General features: G+C 36.1%; 1 protein-coding gene across 1 annotated transcript in view; it reads right to left on the minus strand.

Moving 5' to 3' along the window:
- Positions 1 to 4,982: 4,982 nt before the first annotated feature.
- LOC140943142 (transmembrane protease serine 9-like) overlaps positions 4,983 to 24,328 on the minus strand; it is a 45,186-nt gene continuing 25,840 nt past the window's right edge. Inside the window, exons 15-26 of the mRNA XM_073392237.1 lie at positions 22,894 to 23,091; positions 22,249 to 22,461; positions 21,111 to 21,274; positions 20,824 to 20,977; positions 20,447 to 20,473; positions 19,286 to 19,384; positions 13,928 to 13,960; positions 7,587 to 7,784; positions 6,635 to 6,847; positions 5,497 to 5,660; positions 5,209 to 5,362; positions 4,983 to 5,023 (exon numbers count right to left, since the gene is read on the minus strand). Of these exons, the coding sequence (XP_073248338.1) occupies positions 4,983 to 5,023; positions 5,209 to 5,362; positions 5,497 to 5,660; positions 6,635 to 6,847; positions 7,587 to 7,784; positions 13,928 to 13,960; positions 19,286 to 19,384; positions 20,447 to 20,473; positions 20,824 to 20,977; positions 21,111 to 21,274; positions 22,249 to 22,461; positions 22,894 to 23,091 (1,658 nt within the window). The remainder of the gene's footprint in view (positions 5,024 to 5,208; positions 5,363 to 5,496; positions 5,661 to 6,634; positions 6,848 to 7,586; positions 7,785 to 13,927; positions 13,961 to 19,285; positions 19,385 to 20,446; positions 20,474 to 20,823; positions 20,978 to 21,110; positions 21,275 to 22,248; positions 22,462 to 22,893; positions 23,092 to 24,328) is intronic.

Consider the following 24,328-nt stretch of genomic DNA (forward strand, 5'->3'; position numbering starts at 1 on the left):
TAATATAACAGTCATCATAGATGTTTGGTATACGTAGTTATATCCCTTCATCTTAGTCAGATTGGTTCTTAAGGTGACTCGTTATTTTGTGAGGGTACCATCCTACTTTGAAGCTCCCTGGTATCCCCACCTTTACTTTGATCTTAAGTCTAACATATAGCATGGGTAACATATAGATCAATCTACAATATAGCATAAACTTTTTGGCGATTCGGGCAAATGTCACGTGGTTATAGTGCCACGCCTCTTTGGGGACTGAGTCGAAATTCTGCTGTTGCCGGTATAAATTATGACCTAAATTTGGAAACCACTGAATTTCATTCATGGGGTCATGGGTCTTAGCAATTTTGGTGAAACTCTGTTCAACGCAAGGCACTAATGCGCACTATATGTAGCCGAGAGATTTTGACCAAAAAAAAATTTCTACAAAAACTGTTATCGAGCTTAAGACAACACTTGTTTTATTGGCTCAATACTTTATGAGTTGTCTTTCACCTGTTTTAGTTCTCAAATATTTCTACATCACTAATAGGGGGATAAAATTAGAGTAATTTCAGATATTGGCAAACTATTTCAACTATTTGATGTGCGACTGGTAACGATAATGGCCTATCTGTTCAGACTGAAAACATATATTTGATAACTCATTGATACAGATGGCAAAAGTTCCCTTTATGAGAAAACCTGTCCGCAATTTTCTCCTGATAACACAAGAGAACATCTTTTACTATTAAGTCGATGAAAAACAAATTATTGTAAACCCATCTCAGTTTCTTTTTTTATTGCAATCTGCAGTAACATATATAAATTTCGTTTCACCATATCCGTTCTGAAAGAAACCCCTTTTAATTTACTTCTTTTCAATAGTTTTGCTCGTGATGACCCTTTTCCATTCATGCAATCACTCAAAACTTGCAGCTGAATATCAACCCTTTTAAAAGTCTTTTTCTCAAGTTTACTCTGACTGATGAATTTAAATAAACACTTGGTTTATTGAGGGTCAGTAATAGTTTATCAGTGATGCGTCACCTGAAACAGTTCTGACAAGTGGCGAAATGATCGCTTACGTACGTTTTGTCGAGCTATTTTAAACATTTGACATGTGTTTTTGGAAGATAATGATGCCGTTTTTGTTTCACAAGAAAATATTAATTCGATGGTCTATTGAATAAGATGGCGAAGCTTTCGGGCCCTTTTTTACATTACATCGCCTGAAGCTTAAGTTAATCACATTGGTCAAACTTCTCCTTTTTACCTTGTTAGAGCTATTTTCCCGACGGAGGCACGGTATACTCCCTTGAGAAAAAACATGGGATGCTGATCACCTGGTTTACGAGTACGAGTGTACATTGTATATAGGCCACTTCCGCGTTCCAAAAACCCTCAATTTCAAAATGAGGCTAGGTGCACAGCCTTTCTTGTGAAAATGAGAATAAAAAATGATTTCCATATCAAAGGCTGAGCACCAATCCTCGTTTTGAAACAGAGGCCCGAGGAACTTGCAAATGGCCTATTTTGATACCACACTGTACGAAAACATGGATTTGCACCAATTTGCTCTTTGCAAGTATGTCGCAAATATGTAAACAATGAGGAGTAAATATATGGCAAGGATGGTAAATGCCATATCTGTATAGATTACCAAAAAACAGGAGGTGTAAATAACTAGCCAATATCGAATTTAGTTTGTTTGTCATATATTTACTCCTCAGTATTTATACATCTGCGACATATATGCAAGGAGCAAATTTAAGCAAATCCCTTTTTTCGTCCCGTACCAGTTACGATGTTCAAGGTAAAAAGACAGAACGACACTATTTGAACCTATACAGATATCACTGATTCTCATGGCTTTTTGTGGAAAAATAAAGTAAAGAATGCAGAACGAGACTTAAATTTAACTTAACAAGAAAAAGAATGCAAGCAAAAGGACGTTTTCGTCGCTATAACTTTAAGTTCCATTCTTATCTGGCTTTCTGTTTTCCATTGCTAACTCAAGCTACGTATGTGCAAACGCACGCAACAACTCTCAAAATTGTTGTCCCAACAATGTTGTTGTGTCCGTTTGCACGTGCCTAAAAGTTTGTCCGGTTTTAAACTCAACAACATGCAATCACGTGCAACAGGGTGTGCAAACGGACGCAACATGTCACGTCTACGAATGTTGGGAGTTGTTGGCCAAAATTGTTGCTTCCGTTTGCACGAGGCTTCAGGGTAGTCAAACACAGCTTAAACTACGCCCACTGGTATGATCACTGGTCCCTTACCAGATGATCTTTGCCTCTCTCACAAGGAGATATCTCCCCCCGACTTTCTTTCACTTACTCATTTGTACAAGAACCAAGTTTAAATGCTATCTGTTCAAGTCATTTGCTTTTTTGCTAAACTGTCACTGAACAGTTGCAGCTGAATATAACCTACCTTAAAGCCCTTTGATCAAGTTTGAATTGAGTGAGTGATACTTATAAATGATAAAGGGGAAAATATTCTAAAATTTCAAGCAGAGGATAATTCAGTCAAACAACCAACCGCATTTACAAAATCAAACGTTTTTTTCTTGCTGCATATATACTGTTGCCTTTGTTCTTCCTTTTTTTTTGGCGTCAGTTTGTTTTCAACATTCATTCCCTGCAAAGTCGGCAGCTGAAACTTCCGGCACTCAGATATAACAAATATGTCAAACTTACATTGGAGGGTCAGCATTTAATTTCGACTGGAGTTTTTAATTTTTTTATTCATTTTGTTCGTGATAACGAAAGAAGGGGAATAAAAGGAAAATATCATTTAAAGTCACTGACAAAACCCAAACACGATCGCGTTTTTAATACTTTTATTGTGCCATTCCTTGGCTACTTTTACAATGTAGTAGCGATGGTAAAGGTTTTATACTTGACTGCAGGTAGGATAACCTGAAAATGAATAAAGCAAAATAATGATATTTCTTTTAAAAGAAATTGAGGCTAACTGAATAAGCAGACCACACCTATAAGCTAGAATTCCCTGGCCTTAAGTGTCTTTTTTTTCTGTAAACAAAAGAGGTAAAGCCTTGCTGTAATCTAACTGTAAACAGTCGACGTTTTTTGCTGGAGTAGGAACTAGGTTCTTTGAAAAAAAAAAGAAAAAAGAAAAAAGATATGAAAAAAGGACTAACACCTTTGTAACAAGGTATAATTCAACACTCAGTGTTTTTTAATTAATTTACCAAAATGCTTCCTATAAATCATGATTCACTTATTTACAGTATAATTCTTCGGAACTCAATATTGAAAATTCGTTGGAACTCACGTTTTAACACAATTTGCACGTCTTCTTGCAATTCGCCCTCACATATTGGTGATAAGAGCAGTACCTTGTCCAGTAACGGCAATTTGGATTGTTATCCACACAATCTATACACGAAAAAAGTGCCACGGACCAGACGAAAAATGTTATGAAAATGATAAACAATTATTAATGATAATGATAATGATAATGATAATGATAATGATGATGATGATGATAATAATACTATAATAATAATAATAAAAATAATAATACAGATACTGATGCTGATATTGATAATTGATTATTATTGATTATTGATTTATTGATTTTTAATGCCTTTTTACATAGAAATGAAAGCAAACAATGAGAAAAAAATTACATGAAATTCACACGAAGCTAAAAAGTATACAAACGGCGAGGAAGTCTCAACAGGCCATAAAGTCTTATAGTTGAGAATTCCTCTTTACATTAGATTTGTTTTTATTAATCAAATATACTTATATAAATAAAGAGAAGCATACATAGAGGATATTACTTGGTGGCGCGAAGATACGAATTTTATTTTCTCTTGGCAAAAACAATATATGCCACAAGAAAATAAAATTCATTTCTTCAAGCCGCCGTGTAATGTTGTTTCTATTATATAGACAAAAAGAAATCGATGAAATAATAGAGGGAAATTACGTTATCGATAAACTCACGTGTGAGATTATGGAAAATAAACCACTTGGGTCCAGGATGTAGTTTTTATGAATTTTACGAGTGGTATATTTTCCAGTAAAACACTCGTGTCCATACTAAATAGAATAGAGTAATTTTACAATTGACCGTGAATAGAAAATACAAGGAAAAAGTTGATTGTCCAATGACTAGTAATAAATTATAAATGAATTAGTGAGTATTCACTCAAAATATTTCCCCGATTCTGATTGGCTAAAAGCACACGTTTGATTCACCATAACCAGTTACTGATGACCAAATTTGGAAGAATTTTGTGTTTAACGAGGAAATGACGTCAAAAATGCAGCTTTCGTGCAGGTTAAGGCACCGTTACCCGAGAAGACCTGGGGACGAGGTTGAGTTGTTTTGATTCTCGAAACAAAAATGGCGGACATTTCACTCGTTTCAAGAGTAAGAACTAGGCGAAAAAATAGCTAAAAACATGGCAAGAACAGCAAGAAGACAACTGGAAGGGCGACATCTGCTATTTGGAGAATATTTGCGTAGCTGAACAACCTAAACGTGCACTATCAAAGATGAACTTAACATCGATGGATCGATGGAGGTAAGCATGTTTTAGCTATATTTTTAAACTATGAATTATTTTGAATGCATAATAAAACAATTATTGAATTCGGCTTTCGTATCATATGAAGAATTATGGAGATCTCGGAGGGTGTTATCCGCCTCGGCCTACGGCCTCGACGGATAACACCCTCCTCGGTCTTCATAATTCTTCATAAGATACGAAAGCCGAATTCATTAATTGTTAATTTATGTATAAACGTTAAAGGTTCTTATGTTAATATAACGATGGTGATGATAATGATAATGATGACGATTGATGATGACAACGATTGTAGAGGTAGGATACATGAATACATATAAAAAGAAGAGTTAAAAAATATAAGAATATGGGGAAAAAATTAGTGGGATTTAGCAACAAGAAATATTTTTCTCCTGTAATAATATCATCATTTTATAATTATGGAGTATTTTTATTTCAACTTACTTCCACCGTTACCTCCGCCTCCTCCACCTGTGAAGGGGAAAACCAATCTTAGTTTCTAGTCAACCTTTTAAACCCTAAGATAAAAATTAAAATTCTCATTTTTCGCCTCTCTATCTCTATCTCCTCTCATCTATTTTGTTCTTTAGATAGCTTAGAATTTTCGGCAAATCATTTTAGCGAAACGAAAAACTAAGAAAACTTTGTTCGGGTACCTGACATTTTCTGGTTAATCCAGTTTATGAAACTGCTCACACGAGCGAACACGGTATAGTGATCAGTCCTGCACATTGAATGTCCCCAGCTAACAGCACCTCGTAACACAAATCTGCCACCTTCACTGCACACAAAAGGACCTCCGCTGTCTCCCTTTAAGGAAGAAATGGAGGGATAAATGAGTGGAAAAAGTCTCCTATCGATTGAGGACTTTCAATCCTTGATTATTCAGACGTTAGGTCAAAATAAAGACGGTTAAAATCAGGAATATACTATAGTCAATCTACCTGACATCCACCCTTGCCTTGCCCGCCAGCGCAAATCATCGATTTCTCATCAACAGGAATTAACCTTCCGTTGACTCGACTGCAGGCGCTATGAGCTGCAACTGGCAACATGGCCTGTTGTAGAACATCAGCAGCTGAACCTCCACCAACGGTGCGTCCCCATCCTTAAGAAAATTATCATAAATGCATTTTATGTGGTTGTGTTTGTTTTCTATGTATTCAGTTACTTATTCGGTATTATAAAGGTTAAAAGGCTGGGTATATTTTAGACTTGTCATTAGTCGGCCTCGGGAAAGCGCTGAAGGTGCGAGGAACGCTCGCAAAGAGAGAAAGCGAACGAAGAAGTCACGACTGAGACGAGAGTGACTCAAGTAAGCAGAAGCTTTGAGAAAGTCTCTGATTGTCCTCGGCAAAAAAAAAAAAAAAAGAGAAAAGAAACATTGTACGTTGGTTGTTAGAGTTACGGTCAAATAAGACAATTAAAGTCGAAGAAATGAATGGAAATAGATGACAAAACGGATTCCACATTCTACAAGCAAAAATTCTCGGATTCAGGTGCCTGGTTAACCTTACAAGGGAACAATCTAACGGCCTGTTCCCAGAGAGCTGGGGGGGCCCACATAGATGAGGCAACCCGCTTAGTTGGGGTAACCCGTTGGTCCATATCATCTCTCATTTTAATTTGATCAAGCTTGCATGATAGTAGGGGTGACCCGCCCTCGGACTGTAAACAGGCCCTAAGACAGCACCTTCGTAATTCAGTTACTTTAAGTGCAGTTAAATTTCAAACGATTGTGACTAGAATGGATATCCTAAAGTCAGATTGTCATCTTCACCTAAAATATATGATGGGACTCTTATAACTTATTGTGGTAAATAAGAGAAGAAACAAAACGGAAGAAACAGTTAGGTAGTATGTTAAACTTGAACCCGCACATTTAATGTATAATCCACATCCGTATCCACTAAACTATCAAGGGCTGACTGCCGGTGCAGAATAATTTTAACGTACTTTACATGGCATTGATTGTTATATTATTGAGCGCTAACCGTTTTTAAAACAGTGATTTACCCTCATCACTAATACTGTACCTGATTTTAATGTATTCTAGTCACAAACAATTTCGAACTGGAGTACCTGTGATATAGCATCGTGATCCTGTAGGTATCCTGGTTCCAGATGACGGCAAACACACAGTGTTTACTTTAGAACTAGCTAAAATTGGTCTCTCCAGTTGCAGTAGGGCGATATCATTTCTCAGATGTCTCATGCTAAACTGCTCGTGTTTGAACAGCTTTTTTAGACGAAAGGTTTGCTGGACAGCAGTTGATCCAGTTCGCAGATGGGCCCCTACATAAATTGTATTTACAGTCCCCATGTTAGTAGTTTAATCATAACTATAACAAAATTGCCAAATCTGATTGGTGATCAACTGCCCTGATTTCAGCCTTAATTGGACAGTTTAATAGGACAGTACGCGTCATGCCTAAGTAATTGGACAGTACGCGCCATCACGCGCGCGCTTAAATGGCTTTTTTTTTTCACTGCTAGCAAAACAAAAATTCGAATTTCTTGTGTTTTGATTTAAAAAGAATACCCTATTATATCACAAATTTTGTTAAAGTTATGATTAATTGGTAACAGAACTTCGTGTCGTCCAATTCGGTCTGTAATCATACTCGTGATTAAACAAATCGCACTCCCGCTACGCGGTCGTCCGATTTTGTTAATCACTCGTATGATTACAGACAGAATTGGACTCTACGCAGTCCTGTTACCATTACTTATTGTATATTTTCATTGTTTCTTTGTAACGTAAGTGAGGTTGTTAAGTTAATCGGGATTTCTTTTCCCCCAAAAAAGTAATGATAAAAAAAGCTTAGGCTTCGCATGGTTAAAAATCATAATAAAAAAGAAAGAAAGAAAGAAAGAAAAATAATAATGATAACAACAAGCTACGGGAACGGGAGTAAAGAAAATTTATTTTTTTACAAGTCTGGCTCATAAACGCGAGGTGTGTTATGCCTTAAACTTTGTTTAAAAACGTTTGTGACCAGAAAAGAAAAGAAACAAAAACAAAAATACTCACCTACAACGACAGTATAGCCACTTGGGCTAGGATTTCGATCTACACAATGAGCCGCTGTGACGACCCAATCATTCTTGATTAGAGATCCTCCACAAATATGGCGACCATTCACTCTTAGAGAAATCTGCCAAGGCCAGGCGTGTTGGTGGGCATTTTCTCCATTCACCACTCGCGCAGAATATGGCTTGATTCCGCAGCCTAAAATGTGTTTAAAATGAAGCAAAATTGCTCTTTAGAAGTTTTAGAGAAAAACGGAAACCCTTTTGTGAAATGTGGCATTATAAAATAAATAACTGCATAAGTGTCAAAAAAAAAACACATAAACTGATCGAAATTGGGCATTGTGGATGTGTGCCTTCCTTGTCTATTTATAGAAAAAGAGTGTGATTTCATCAGCTACAAACAGCAATTTCAGAGAAGCAAAAAAGGGGTCAGCCAATACATGTATACCAGGGATAGGTGACAGAAAAATTCATATAATCCAAAACTTATACGCGTTTATAATATTTTGCACACTCAGTAGTTAGGGCTGTTTCCTACCTTGGATGCTTGAAATCCCAAGCAGAAAGACTGAAAGTCCGATCCAGAACTTCATCTTCAGAAAGTGCTTAAAAACTCAAGTACATAGTTGTTTTTATAGAGAGGAATGTTTTATCAGTGGTCTCACCTGTTTCATTGTTATCTTCTCTAAAGGTTTTGTATTTACAATCGTTTGAATAGAATTCTTAGGCGGTCTTTTAAATGTTAGCTGATCACGAGCGTCGATTCAATAGGCTTCCTTTCGGGTACAGCTCTTTTGTAATGGCATTGTAAACAATCGTTTCAGCTAGCAAGTAGAACTTTTTACACCTGATTGAAAATACTAACAGCAGCGACCCATTTTTATTTTCAGAGAAACTTTTATGCTTTGTTTTACAAAAAGTATTTGATCCAACTCTGTCAATTTAATATCCGTGAAAAGCCATTTTGTGGAACATGACGCTGTTGTAACGTTGTTGTTTTTGTTGCGGTTGCCATGTTGTTTGATGATATCACCAGTGAAAGAATGTTAGAATTTTAGGTGATTATAGACTGCCATACACTGTGCTAGTTTTACCTTTTTAACTTGGCTTTGAGTTCTGAAAAGAGACGAGCTTTAAATTCAATAGACTTCCTTTCGGGTACAGCTCTTTTGTAATTGCAATGTAAACATTGATTTATTTGTGCACTGACTCAGATCATTGGAAGCAAAAGTTTGTGTGTGATAATAAAACAGGACAATCGTTTGCTATTAACAAGTAGTTTATTTTTGAAGCACCTGATTGAAATTACTAATTCGACAGCAGTAACGTTAACCCATTTCAACTTGAACATGACGCTGCTGTAACGTTGTTATTGTTGTTGATGATGTTGTCATTCTGATATCGCAGTTGAAAGAATGTCAGTATTTTAGGTGATTAGACTGACTGTAACAGTTTTGATTTCTCAAGTCGGCATTGAGTTCTCAAAAGAAGTGAGCGTTAAATTTTCTGAAAGCCAGCAAAGCTGTTTATTCAGTTGCACACATTAAATAAGTATTAAGTATTCAGCAGTGAGAGAAGAATCTGCATTACTAACTATTACTAAGTTAAATAAGAACCTTACTTGCCGAAAGTTTTATGATATTGGACGTTTGTGCCATTTTCAAGATTGTTACGTTAGTTGCTAATTTTCTGTCAATGGGTGTGTCGTTTCGCAGCCAGTTTTCTACTGGGGAAGTGGCGAGAAGTCACGCGGGAAACACACTATAGGAGACGGGAATATCAACCGTGGTATAAGATGCACAGATCAGGGGCACCCAACGATGGTTTCCTCCTAAATACATTGAAAAAAACTGTATAGGCTACTGAGAGTAGTTTTAAAAATCTAGAAATGCATTATAAGCGGCGTTATAAAATTTGTATCTCTTCGCTGATCCTAGGGGAACTTTGGTCTTTCGAAATTACAAATGCTTTCAAGAGTATCATTTTCCCGAAAATTTTAGATGAAATTGGACGTATTACGAAAGTGAGTCATTTTGTGATTGTTCCTAACGCTATCACATTTTTGAATCCGAGAACTTTAGGTTCCTTTTTTTCTACGAAAAAATAGACTAACTTGGGAAAGTAAACTGTGCAATTAAACTTCAGAAAATTTTAGGGAATTTATAAGATAAGCTTCGAAAATCGTACATGAATGGAACGCGGTCATCTAGAAATTATTAGCCGTCCTCAAGTAATAGAAATTTCTAGGCAATATTCGCTTCTCCGAACAGATATTTTACAGAAAACAGTCGTTGGGTGCCTCTGATAGCTAGATGTGTTTGTTTGTTGCCATTCCTGTTGCTGTTGTTTTTATTGTTAGGGTCTATTTGCACCCCAATGGGAAAACGAGAGCCAAGTTTACATAGTCATCTGGAATCTAAAAGTATCATGCATTTAGAAGTGGCTTTTACATGGAGTCAAATCCCTAAACACCCAGAAACATTGTTCAACCATGCCAGCTTAATTCAACAGTGATTCTCAAACATAATCTTGGGTCTGATCCGTGGACCCCGTTTGGTAGGTCAAGGCTTAACACATGAATTAAAGCATGGCTTGCTCACGGTTATTAGCACGCGCAAACATGCAAATGAGGACCACCTCGGGAACTGAAGTTCGGATTTAAAACAAGCAAGGGTACGTGTGGGATAATGCCAAAAACTACTTGACTAATTTTAGTCCAATCTAAGACATTTTTTCGAGCAAGATAGAGTATCTGTCGTAAGGGGCTCGTAGTGAAGTTCTCTCCTGTGATGTGCTCTACTTTTTACTAAATTTTAACATTTGTTGAAGAAACATTTGATCACATTTAGACCAAGATGGCGGTGGGATTTTTCTTGAGAGGGAGTGTAAAAGGGTCCCAGATATCCATACTTAAAGAAATCGAATGAGTTAGGTACCACTACAGTTCGTCACTTCAAATACATTTTTCCTTGTTACAAAAGTTAAGCCAACAAGGTCACTGATAAACAGCGAAGAAAAAAAAAAGAAAACAAAAGTACAGAAAAGAAAAGAAAACAAAAGAAATTAAAGAAAGAATAGAAAAAACAAAACAAAAAAAACAAAAACCACATTAAAAACCAACGCTCAAAGGTGGTAAACACGTTTTTAATGCTCTATATTGTGCCTCTAATTACTTTTACTATCATAATGGGGGTAGTCCTTCCTTCTTGATGCAACTGCTCATGCCAGCAAACATCTGAGTTAAAAAATAAAAATAAAAATAAATAAGTGGATTAATTGAGAGGAAGTTAAGATATCGACAAATCCTTTATCATCCTGTTGTTATAGCAGGCTTTTTGTTCACCAGTAAGACTGAAGGCTGATTATCAGAGAATCTGCACTGTAATTTTCAAGGAGTTATAATAACTGCTCTAGTGGGGTTAATTTAACTCCTTACAGTAGAGTTATTTTTGGGGGAGTTATTTTAACTCCAAAAAGGAGTTTAAAGAACTCTTTTTCAGGAGTAAAACTGACCCCAGATATTGAGGAGTTAAAATATCTAATATCTGTTCCGAAAAGCAAACATGGCCTAGAATTTTCTATTGGTTTAGGACGGCTAAAAATTCTCCTAGATACCTGTTCTATTCATGTACAATTTTCGAAGCTTGTCTAATAACTTTCCTAAGATTTTCGCATGTCAGCCCCCATGTTGGGCTATTTTCCGTAGAGAAAAAAGAAAAATTCTCTCTTTGGTAAAACGTTAAATTGCATCTACAATTTTCGAGATAATAAGACTGAAGCCCTTGTAATTTCGAAAAGACTCAAGTTCTCCTAGGGTGACCGAACGCATACAAATTTTATAGCGCCGCTTTGAATGCATTTCTAGCGATTTAAGAGGGGCTGTATTGGGGGGGGGGGGGGGGTACAAATGTCAGTTGTCAGTTAAATTTTTGACCCATGGAGAAGCTAAAAGGGGCTCACGAGGGAGAAACGCATCATTTCACACATGAGCATGTGCAGAAGTCGTCATTTTACGGACGCCGCCGATGATCGGGTGTTTTCTAAAGTCGGCATCACCAATTAATGTTTACGTACGTTTTTTCCCTTGGGCGTCGCCCAAATACTGTAATCGATATCGCTCGTTTTGATTCAAAGTTGCAATAGGCACGCAATACGTGCGAAAATAAACAAGCCTGTTGAAAGCATTTCAAGTGGCTCTCCACTTCTCAAATCTTGTTTTACTCTCGTCCACACAAACGTTTTTGCTGGCCAGAGTCCAACATTTCCAACCATTAAGCCAATCAAAATTTATACCTTTAGAATACTGGGACGTAGATCATGTGAAAGACGAAAAAAAACCGAATCTGAAACATCTCGGTAAAAATTTACTATTGCTTTTATACCGCCTTCATTAGCAGCCAACGTGTATGCTGGTGCGTTCTCAGAGGAGTGTAAATTTGAGATCAATGGCCATTTCCAACGGATGATCCATGACACATGATAGGCTTTACGGTAGACCATTAAGGAAATTTGCCACTTAAGCGTCCTGCTTCGAAGAGTATCCATATAAGCGTACATTTGATCACATTGTCTGACAAAAAGAGTGTACTAATACTTTTAAAAGGTCTTAAAAGCGGGTTTTGTAGAAAATGAGGTACAATCAAGTTCTTTGTCAGTTGTCAGTGAAACCCAAGGCAAATGTCAGTTGTCGGTTAATCTTAAGGCGTTTTGTCAGTTGTCAGTTAACCCCATCTACACCCTCATTTAAAAGTACTCTAGATTGCCTAAAATGTGCTTTCAATGAATTTAGGCGGAAATCGTCGTTGTGTGCCCCTGATGACTAAAGGCATGTTTTGATCTCTATGTTGTTTGTACTTACTACACTCATAAGAGAATTAGATGTGCTTTAGAGAAGACATGAAACTAAACAGATTGATTGTAACTTGGAAACTGCGCATGCTGTAAATTCACTAACGAAATGTATACATAATAATGTTCGATCCTCTTCTAGGAAGAGACCCTTTGCGGTTCTATTTTCGTAAGCGACAACCTCCCGTAATCGACTACTTACCCTTTGCATTTTTGGTGGTTGCTTACGGAAGGTTTGACAGTAACTATTTTTGTTATACCTCACGCTTTAGCAAAGTCTGCACGTCCTCTTGCAATTCGCCCTCACCCAAGAGCTGAAAGAGCAGTATCTTGTCCAATACCGGCACCTACTATTGTTATCTGCACAACCTAAGTCACAGAGAGAGTTAAAATTTTGCTGTAATTTTAACCAGAACCAAGAGCCATGGCTGTTACCAGAAAAACAGCTATATAAATAACCATGACATTTAAGAGCTATTATAATTGCTTTTCCTGGGCTTTCCTTGTAAACTGGGAGAACAAAAACGGCAAATTATAACATATCAGTAAAAGCAAACAGTGTAAAAGCATGATAACTACCACTACCGACAGGACCTCCAAAGTCGATTAAACTCACCCAATGATTGGCGTTCGGAGAATGGACGAAAACACTAAATACTATATGCGGCCAAGCCAACTCAATTAAATATATTTACTATTTCCAATAATGAAGATTTATAGCACTTTTTTTGCCTTCTTTAAAATAGACACAATAATTTATAAATTGCACATTATTTTTTCATGTTTGACAAATAAGGTGAGGTTAACGCGAAAGGGAGACACTTCGTGACATCTTTAATAAGGAGCACGAGTGAATCCCATAAGCGTGAATTTTTGGACATACTGACAAAAATAAGTTGCGGAGGAGCATAGAAAAGACAGGACTGATACTGTACGAACAAACCGACGTATGGGACTAGAGGGTTAAAAACCGAAATCAAGATCTGAAATAATAATCTGAACATACAGGAACGCGTTAATAACAAACGAACAAAACAAGAAGACTCTTTGCACTTGACATGATTTATATAATAATAATAATAATAATAATAATAATAATAATTATAATAATAATAATAATAATAATAAAACATTATGGTACACAACTTACGTAATATCAGACAGGAGAAGAAACGAACAAGCCTTTTTGAGTTTGTTGACACAAAAGACTAAGACCTTATGGACGTTGGAATGTCCAAAAAGGTTTTATATAAAAGCAAAAAACAAAACAACACAAAACAAACAAACATGCACAAAACAAAAATTTAAATCTGGATCGCAAGTTGAGCGGTCCACCCACTCGTAACTGTTATTATCAGTCATTATCATTGTCATTGTTATCATTATTACCATCATTATCATTATATCAATCATTATTATTAGTATTAGTATTATTATCTTACCCTTAATTATCATTATTAAATCATTTAAATAGTTTTAAAATTTACTTACTTCCTCCTCCACCACCACTACCGCCACTTCCACCTACGGGTATAAGAATGAAAAATACATGTTTAATGATAATTGTTGGTTTTCACATGACGTCACTAAAATTCAAACTTAACAAAACTATCGATTCTACCGAGATTTTACTTTCATGTTGTATAAGAGCACAAAAACTATAAATATTCATTCAAATTTTGTCTTAAAAGGGTTCTTGGTTTTGTAATAGAGTATTCTTGAATTTCTCAGCTTTTGCGTGATGCGGTATTTGCATTTATTTTTGTTTCGATTTCTATCGTTTTCCCCCTAACCAAGGCAATTCTAACTAAAATACGAAACAAACGAACTATGAACCCGCATTCCTACCCGAGGTGACGTTTTAGTGTAAATTAATATATTCAGTTTAACTTGGACATGGAGACTTCATTCAGAGAGTCGAAGAGAGGGTAACACAAAGCCTTTTACGACAGGTGGTCACGTGATCGACTTTCTGTAAACACGAAACAGTTAGCTTTTGAAAAATTGTGTTAGCAGGAACTGAGGGAGCATATTGAAATTAGGTAACCTAGCTGTAAATTTTCAGCCATATCTCTCAGAAGTACGTAAGAGGAAGATTTAACGACGGTTTAAAGATTTCAATATCTCAAACCTATTTGAAATTTCCAATTTTTCTCTTTGGCCGGAATGAAGATGTCTATATACAATTTCTTTCCTTTTAATCAGCAGACAGTTGATCCCAGTTTCTATTTTTTCCTGTTATAACTCCCTGGCGGCAGGGCATTTTTTTTTCTTGGGATGGACCAATACAACAGTAATATCATTATTATCATTGTTTTTAAGCGTCCTGTAAAGATGACTGGCCTAAGTTGTAATGCATATTATCAGCAAATCGGCCGCTGTATTCACAGTTTTACTCGAACAGTATGCCAGACAACGTGCAACGGCTGTTCTGCAGGTAAATAGATCATTCCTGTGTCAGGTAACAACTTGGTTCAGAAAAATCATTATGAAATTAAAAGTCGATTTTGAGATAAATATTAGCGATAAAAAATCACGACGTTTCGACCTCTCCGAGGTCATTTTCAAGTGTATAAAAGTTCTCTAAATTAGCATAAATAAGTTAAAAACAAGTTATAATAGATAAAAATGTGGTGAACGCTAAAATGTGGTAAAATATGTAAAAATGTAAAAAGTGCTAAAAATATTTATAAATCACGAAGTTTGATTTGATAGAGCTGTTGAGAATCGCCACCAAGAATCAGCTCTTCCAGTTTGAAGAGAACTTGTACGAGCAAGTCGACGGTGTAGCTATGGCCTCGCCACTAGGTCCCCAAATGGCAAACGCCTTCATGTGCAAAATCGAGAAACAGCTGGAAACAGAGAACAAGTTGCCTACCTTCTACAAGCGCTATGTAGATGATACACTAAGCACAATGCCGGATCTGACAGCAGCCTCAGAATTCCTGACGACATTAAAGAAATGAAATGGGAGAAGAAATGCATTTTTTTTTTTTAAAGGGAATTATGAACGACGCGGAGAAAATTTTAGATAGGATGGGGACATGGAATATAGCATTTCATAGTCTGCATTGCAGACGTAATAATCTAGCCCGAGGAGTATGTAGGAACAGCCTTTTATAGATTGTGCTAGCATAATTTTTAGCATAATTTGAGAAAACGAGCATAATTTTCCCCATTTTTTAAAACGTAGCACTGCTATCATAATTCGCATATTTTGATAATGATCGCACCATTTTTGGGTTTGCACAGGAACGTTGATTCCCAAATCACAATTATACTCTGTCGTTTTTCGATGTTTTAGGGGTATTTGCAGTTTACTGAGGCCGGAAATGGGGACCTGGGACTACGGTGTACAGGAACCTGAAGTCCCATGGGAAACCATGTCGGTCCCAATACCTCTCATAGGCAAGGCTACAAAATGGCATCAGCTATGCCAGCCAATTCGAGCGAAAACTTACAGCTATCTCAGAGAAATGACGGGCCAGAAAAAGCCACAATTGCCAGAGACCGTTATATATTATAGCTAACAAGAATACACGGCTTCTGATTATTTTGGACTTATTGGCCATGGTTTTTAAGAGCACAATTTAAAACAAAAATTGCATAATTTGGAACAACCAGCATAATTTTAACATAATTTGGCCAAAAAAAGAGCAGTGCTACAGGCATAATATACTACTTTTAGTAGCACAATCTATGAAAGGCCCGTCTGTAAGCAGGTGGCTATGCACTTCCCTCCTACAGTATGCTGCAAGCACTTGGAATAAGCAACACTTTTCTTTACCCCAGTAATAGTAATATATATAGAAAAGAACCTCGATATAACGAAATTAAAAGAGGGCAAGATTTGTACTCTCATAAAAAATAGTCTATAAATTTTCAATTTATGAACATTTTACTATCTCTATCTGTAAAAAGTCCAGTTTTACCAGTGTAAACCTCGTTGTAGTGAACAACTTTTGCCAGTCCCTTAGCTCTTCGTTATATCGTGGTTCCACTGTAGCTGGTATCGCTGTATTGATTCTTTATTTACAATCTTTTTAAGGATAAGTCGACAAGAGTCTAGGACGGACAACAAACGGAACCTTCACCTATTAAAAAACGAAACTCGCCCAACACTGAACCACCTAATTAATGATCTAAACCAGCAAAACGATTTGTGTAAACGTAGTTGTTTGTAAGAAAATTGAGATAAATTAAACATAAACAAGTCGATAAATAGTCCAAAGCCTCCCAAAAGTGGTGATAAAAAAAAAAAATTGAAATAAAACTAACTAGTAGTACTAGTTCAAATGCTCATGCGTGAATGTGTTTTAAGTGGATGGAATAAAGAACATGAAAATGAAGCTTTATTTTGTTGTGAGCTGTTATCTCTGTTCTCGCTTGATCTTATTTTTATTTTCCATCATCATTTTGATTATGTAATAAATGAAAAAAGACCCAAAGACCCAATAAACAGTTATTGACTAAATGTCAATTTACACGTCACGACGACTTTAAAATTTCACTCCGATGAATTTTAGGAAATTTGCGAACATTGATGGTCATAGCTTAAGCGCTTATCAAGGGTATTGAACTTTATTATTTTTTTTGAAGGAATTCCCTCGTCTGAGTAGTGTCAATATAAATAAACGCTATCATTTTGAGCACGTCAATGACAATGCTTTTAGTATCAATAATAATAATAATAATAATAATAATAATAACAATAATATTGTTATCATCATCATTATCATCATCATCATTACTATTATTGTTATTATTATTATTATTATTATTATTATTATTATTATTATCATTATTATCATTATTATGCTCCATGTTCTTAGACATGATGAATGACATTGGCATTGACAAGAAGCAGCAACGTTATATAATCAAGAAAATGATAAATATAGCCATTAGAGCAACATATTACATCTTTTGTTGTAGAAATAGGAACTGGGATAGCCCAGACTTATTGCAATTTTGACTTTTTTTTTGGCTTTTGTTTTGTTTTGTTTTGTTTTTGTTTTTTTGTTTTTTTGTTTTTCATTTTAATAATCCAATCTCAAGCAGCATTTGTAAATTGCCTATACGTAGCGAGATTTACAATTGTACATTTAAAAACACAAATAAACTTTCCATTATTTTATTATTTCCGAGACTTGCTGACGCAGCAGAAACAAAAACTGAGATGGTGGGGAGGTTTAACCACCCTGGTCCTCATGTGAGGGACCGGGTGCACGTCGAATTTTTGTCCGAGGTTATTGAAATCGAAAAACGTTTGTTGGGTGGCCTGGGAAATACGTGTGACGCAGTTAACGTTTTAGTTATATATTTCGTCATGTTTCCATTTGGAAATTACCAGAAATCGTTACAAGATAGACAAAATTCAAGAGGGAGCCCTGCCATACGGCGACCTGATCTATACAGTCCCGCCGAAGTGGACAAACGTTTTCTTACATTTGAAAACCCTGTTAAAGCAGTCAAACAGCCACCACGTGCACACTGTATATCTATCAGTGTATGTTTCTCTACTGAACAGTTGACCTCATGACCTCATGACCTTATCCAGCGCATTCCGAACTTCTGCCATTTCTATCCCGAATGCCGTTTCCTCCCAATATTGCATCCCATACCAAGGTTTTGACCAATCTTGCTCTCCGCAGTAGAGGTCAAATCCCTTATCCCGCCGATGAATTTTGCATTTTTTTTAAATCTCGTACTAAATTTCGGGTCAACTACCGGATCCTGAGAATGCCATTCCAGACCCTCTTCAGGAAGACAGAAGTGTAACGTACAGCAGCCTCACGATACGGAGGGTCTCAACCTTCAGCCGTCAAACGACTTAAAATTTAACATTAAACCGTCAAAAAAGGTTATTTTTTATCGTCAACCGTCAAAACTGCAGAGCATTATTAACCGTCAAAACGTTTCAAGGTAATTCAAATCTCACTATTGCAGCTGATCTTCACTGATTTCTGACTGCTGAAGAATATCCGGAACTGGAATTGAAAAACCAGGGGAAGGGGAAAATATTCTAAAAATTCAAACAGAGGATAATTCAGTAAAACAACCACCGGTAATTACGAAATCAAACGTTTTTTTCTTGCTGCATATATTGTTTCCTATGTTCTACTGATTTTTTTGGCGTTAGTTTGTTTTCAACATTCATTCCCTGCAAATTCGGCAGCTGAAACTGCCGTCACTCAGATATGACAAATATTTTAAACTTACACTGGAGGGTCAGCATTTAATTTCGACTGGAGGTTTTAATTTGCTTATTCATTTTGTTCGTTATAAAGAAAGAAGGGGAATAAAAGGAAAACACCATTTAAAGTCACTGACAAAACCCAAACACGATCGCGTTTTTAAATGATACTTTTATTGTGCTATTCCTTGGCTAATGGACAATGTAGTGGTGATGGTAAAGGTTTTATACTTGATTGCAGGCAGGATAACCTGAAAATGAATAAAGCAAAATAATGATATTTCTTTGAAAATAGAGGCTAGGCTAGGCTAGGCTAATTCAGTTAGCCTCAATAAAAATTGAGGCTAACTGAATATGCAGACCACACCTATAAGCTAAATTCCCTAGCCTTAAGTCTCGTTTTTTTCCGTAAACAAAAGAGGTAAAGCCTTGCTGTAATCTAACTGTAAACAGTCGACGTTTCTCGCTGGTAGGAAGTAGGTTCTTTGAAAAAAAAAAAGATATGAAAAAAGTACTAACTTCCTTGTAAAACGGTACAACACTCAGTGTTTTTTAATTAATTTACCAACATGCTTACTATAAATCATGATTCACTTATTTACAGTATAATTCTTCGGAACTCAATATTGAAAATTCGTTGGAACTCACGTTTTAACACAATTTGCACGTCTTCTTGCAATTCGCTCTCACATATTGGTGATAAGAGCAGTAGCGTGTCCACTGGCGGCAATTTGGATTGTTATCCACACAATCTATACACGAAAAAAGTGCCACGGACCAGAGGAAAAATGTTATGAAAATGATAAACAAGTATTAAGGATAATGATAATGATAATGATGATGATGATGGTAATACTGATAGTGATAATAATACAGATACTGATGCTGATATTGATAATTGATTATTATTGATTATTGATTTTTAATGCCTTTTTACATAGAAATGAAAGGAAATAATAAAAAATTACATGAAATTAACACGAAGCTAAAAAGAATACAAAAAGCGAGAAAGTCTCAACAAGCCATGAAGTCTTATAGGCGGGATTTCTTCTTTGAATTAGATTTTTTTTATTAATCAAACATACTTGTATAAATAAAGAAAAGCATACAAAGAGAATATTACACGGTGGAGCGAAGATACGAATTTCATTTTCTCGTGGCAAAAACAATATTTTACTCACTCGCTGCGTTCGTTCGCAAAATATTGTTTTTGCCACAAGGAAATAAAATTCATTTCTTCAAGCCGCCGTGTAATGTTCTTTTTATTATATAGACAAGAAGACATCGATAAAATAAATAATAGAGGGAAATTACCGAAATTACGTCATCGATAAACTCACGTGTGAAATTATGGAAAATAAACCACTTGGGTATCGGATGTAGTTTTTATGAATTTTACGAGTGGTATATTTTCCAGTAAAACACTTGTGTCTATATGATAAAATAGAGTAATTTTATAAGTGATCATGAATAGAAAACATAAAGAAAAAGTTGATTGTCCAATGACTAGTAATAAATTATAAATGAATTACTGAGTATTCTGTAAATTTATTAGGTATGATTTATGTATAAATGTTAAAGGTTCTTATGTTGATATAACGATGATAATTGTAATGATGATGGACATGATGATGATGATACTTATAATAAGGATGATGACAAGGATTGTAGAAGTAGGATACATGTATATAAGAAGAAGAGTTGAAAATATAAGGATGTGGGGAAAAATTAGAGGGATATAGCAACAACAAATATTTTTCTCCTGTAATAATATCATCATTTTATAATTATGGAGTATTTTCATTTCAACTCACTTCCACCGTTTCCTCCGCCTCCTCCACCTGTGAAGGGGAAAACCAATCTTAGTTTCTAGTCAACCCTTTAAACCATAAGATAAAAATCAAAATTCTCATTTGTCACCTATCTTCATTTACTATAGAAGTAGTGGAGAGAAGTTAATAAAATATCAAGCAAATTTTTCTTGTAATGTGTGATCATGCCGGTTCGTAATTCTCATGACCACTCTGTTTTACAAAGCATTGATATTATAAGGAAAAATTTGATGCTGATCACTCTTAGGGCTAAAAGGGTTAAATATCATCATTCTTTTTTTTTTTTTCTTCAGATAGCTTAGAATTTTCGGCAAATCATTTTAGCGAAACGAAAAACTAAGATAACATTGTTCGGGTACCTGATATCTTCTGGTTAATCCAGTTTATGAAACTGCTCACACGAGCGAACACGGTAAAGTGATCAGTCCTGCACATTGAATGTCCCCAGCTAACAGCACCTCGTAACACATATCTGCCACCTTCATTGCACACAAAAGGACCTCCGCTGTCTCCCTTTTAAGGAGGAAATTGAGGCATAAATGATTAAAAAAATTCTCCTATCGATTGAGAGCGTTCACTCCTCGATTATTCAGACGTATGGTCAAAATAAAGAGTTAAAATCAGGAATATACTATAGTCAATCTACCTGACATCCACCCTTGCCTTGCCCTCCAGCACACACCATCGATTTCTCATCAACAGGAAGTAACCTTCCGTTGACTCGACTGCAGGCGCTATGAGCTGCAACTGGCAACATGGCCTGCTGTAGAACATCAGCAGCTGAACCTCCACCGACGGTGCGTCCCCACCCTGAAGAAAATTATCACAAATGCATTTGATGTGGCTGTGTTTGTTTTCTATGTATTCAGTTACTTATTCGTTATTATAAAGGTTAAAAGGCTGGGTATATTTTAGACTTGTCATTAGTCGGCCTCGGGAAAGCGCTGAAGGCGCGAGGAACGCTCGCGAAGAGAGAAAGCGAACGAAGAAGTCACGACTTACACGAGTGACGTAAGTAAGCAGAAGCTTTGAGAAAGTCTATGATTGTCCTGGGCCAAAAAAAAAAAAAAAAAGAAAAAGAAACATTGTACGTTGTTTGTTAGAATTACAGTCAAATAAGACAATTAAAATCGAAGCAATGAATGGAAATAGATGACAAAACGGATTCCAGATTCTAAAAGCAAAAATTCTCGGATTCAGGTGTCTGGTTAACCTTACATGGGAAGAGAGGGAAGGGAGCTGGGGAACCTCTGATAGGTGAGGTAACCCGCTGGTCCATATAATCTCTCATTTTAATTTGATCAAGCTTATATGATAGTAGGGGTGACCTTCCCTCGGATTACCTCATCTACCTGGGGTCCCCCACCTTCATGTAAACAGGCCCTAAGACAGCACCTTCGCAATTCAGTTACTTTAAGTGAAGTTAAATTTCGAACGGTTGTGACTAGAATGGATTTCCTAAAGTCAGACTGTCATCTTCACTCAAAATACATGATAGGACTCTCATAACTTAATGTGGTAAATAAGAGAAGAAACAAAACGGAAGAAAAAGTTAGGTAGTATGTTGAACTTGAACCCGCACATTTGATGTATAATCCACATCCGTATCCTCTAAACCATCATGGGCTGACTGCCGATGCAGATTAATTTTAACGTACTTTACATGGCATTGATTGTTATATTATTAAACGCTAACCGTTTTTAAAACAGTGATTTACCCTAATCACTAGTACTGTACCTGATTTTAATGTATTCTAGTCACAACCAATTTCGAACTGGAGTACCTGTTATATAGCATTGTCTTCCTGCAGGTATCCTGCTTCCAGATGACGGCAAACACACAGTGTTTACTTTAGAACTAACTGAAACTGATCCTGCCAGTTGCAGTAGGGCGATATCATTTCTCAGATGTCTCATGCTAAACTGCTCGTGTTTGAACAGCTTTTTTAGACGAAAGGTTTTCTGGACAGCAGTTGATCCAGTTCGCTGATGGGCCCCTACATAAATTGCATTTACAATCCCCATATTAGTGGTGTTATTAATATATTTTTTCATCGTTTCTTTGTAACGTAAGTAAGGTTGTTAAGTTAACCGGGATTTCTTTTACCCGCAAAAATAATAATAAAAAAAGCTTAGCCTTCGCATAGTTAAAAATAATAATTAAAAAAAAGAAAGAAAGAAAGAAAGAAAGAAAGAAAGAAAGAAAGAAAGAAAGAAAGAAAGAAAGAAAGAAAGAAAAATAATAATGATAACAACAAGCTGCAGGAACGGGAGTAAAGAAAATTTATTTTTTTACAAGTCTGGCTCATAAACGCGAGGTGTGTTATGCCTTAAACTCGGTTGAAAAACGTTTGTGACCAGTATCACTCATTTTAAGAAGAGGGAATTAAAAAAAAGAGAAGAAAAGAAACAGAAACAAAAATACTCACCTACAACGACAGTATAGCCACTTGGTCTAGGATTTCGATCTACACAATGAGCCGCTGTGACGACCCAATCATTCTTGATTAGAGATCCTCCACAAATATGGCGACCATTCACTCTTAGAGAAATCTGCCAAGGCCAGGCGTGTGGGGAGGCATTTTCTCCATTCACCACTCGCGCAGAATATGGCTTGTTTCCGCAGCCTAAAATGTGTTTAAAATGAAGCAAAATTGCTCTTTAGAAGTTTTGGCGAGAAAAACGAAATCGCTTCTTTTAAAATGTGGCATTATAAAATAAATAACTGCATAAAAATGTCAAAAAAACATAAACTGATCGAAATTGGGCATTGTGGATGTGTGCCTTCCTTGTCTATTTGAAGAAAAAGAGTGTGATTTCATCAGCTACAAACAGCAATTTCAGAGAAGCAAAAAAGGGGTCAGCCAATACATGTATACCAGGGATAGGTGACAGAAAAATTCATATAATCGAAAACTTATACGCGTTTATAACATTTTGCACACTCAGTAGTTGGGTCTGTTTCCTACCTTGGGTGCTTGAAATCCCAAGCAGGAAGACTGAAAGTCCGATCCAGAACTTCATCTTCAGAAAGTGCTTAAAATCTCAAGTACATAGTTGTTTTATAGAGAGTAATGTTTTATCAGCGGTCTCACCTGTTTCATTGTTATCTTCTCTAAAGGTTTCGTATTTACAATCGTTTGAATGGGACTCTAAGGCGGTCTTTTAAACAGCGGTACCCAACGACAATTTTTGGAAAATATCTGTTTGGAAGACGATTTGAGATCTAGAATTTTCGGAACATTTGTTGTAAATTTCTTGCTTGCCTGCCTCTCCTAGCATTTTCCAACCATCAAAAAATGGTATAATTGCCCATTTTTAACAGATTTTACCCTAAAAAGATCACCTAGAATTTTCGGGAACCTTTTTTCTGGCTGAAATTTTCGTAAAGGTAAGTTTTGATCCCTATAACTTGGATCACAAGACTTTCAGCTAGGAAATCCGAACAGATGAAAAAATTTTAGGGGATAAAAATATGCCTATGTCTACCGTTTAAATACTAAAATAAGTGGTTTTGAACTATATTCTCGTCGGGTGCCCCTGTTTAAATGTTAGCGGATCATGAGCGTCGATTCAATAGGCTTCCTTTCGGGTACAGCTTTTTTGTAATGGCATTGTAAACATCAATTTTGTCGTTTATTCACTCAGATCATGCATGGCAAACATTAACGTTTGTTTTTGTGACAGTAAAACAGGGCAATCGTTTCAGCTAGCAAGTACAACGTTTTACGCCTGATTGAAAATACTAACAGCAGCGACCCATTTTAGGTATTCCTGGAGGCTCAGAGTTTTCGCAATTTTCAGAGAAACTTTTATGCTTTGTTTTAAAAAATGTATTTGATCAAACTCTGTCAATTTAACATC

This window comes from Porites lutea, chromosome 1, assembly GCF_958299795.1.
Source record: "Porites lutea chromosome 1, jaPorLute2.1, whole genome shotgun sequence".
Taxonomy (NCBI): domain Eukaryota; kingdom Metazoa; phylum Cnidaria; class Anthozoa; order Scleractinia; family Poritidae; genus Porites; species Porites lutea.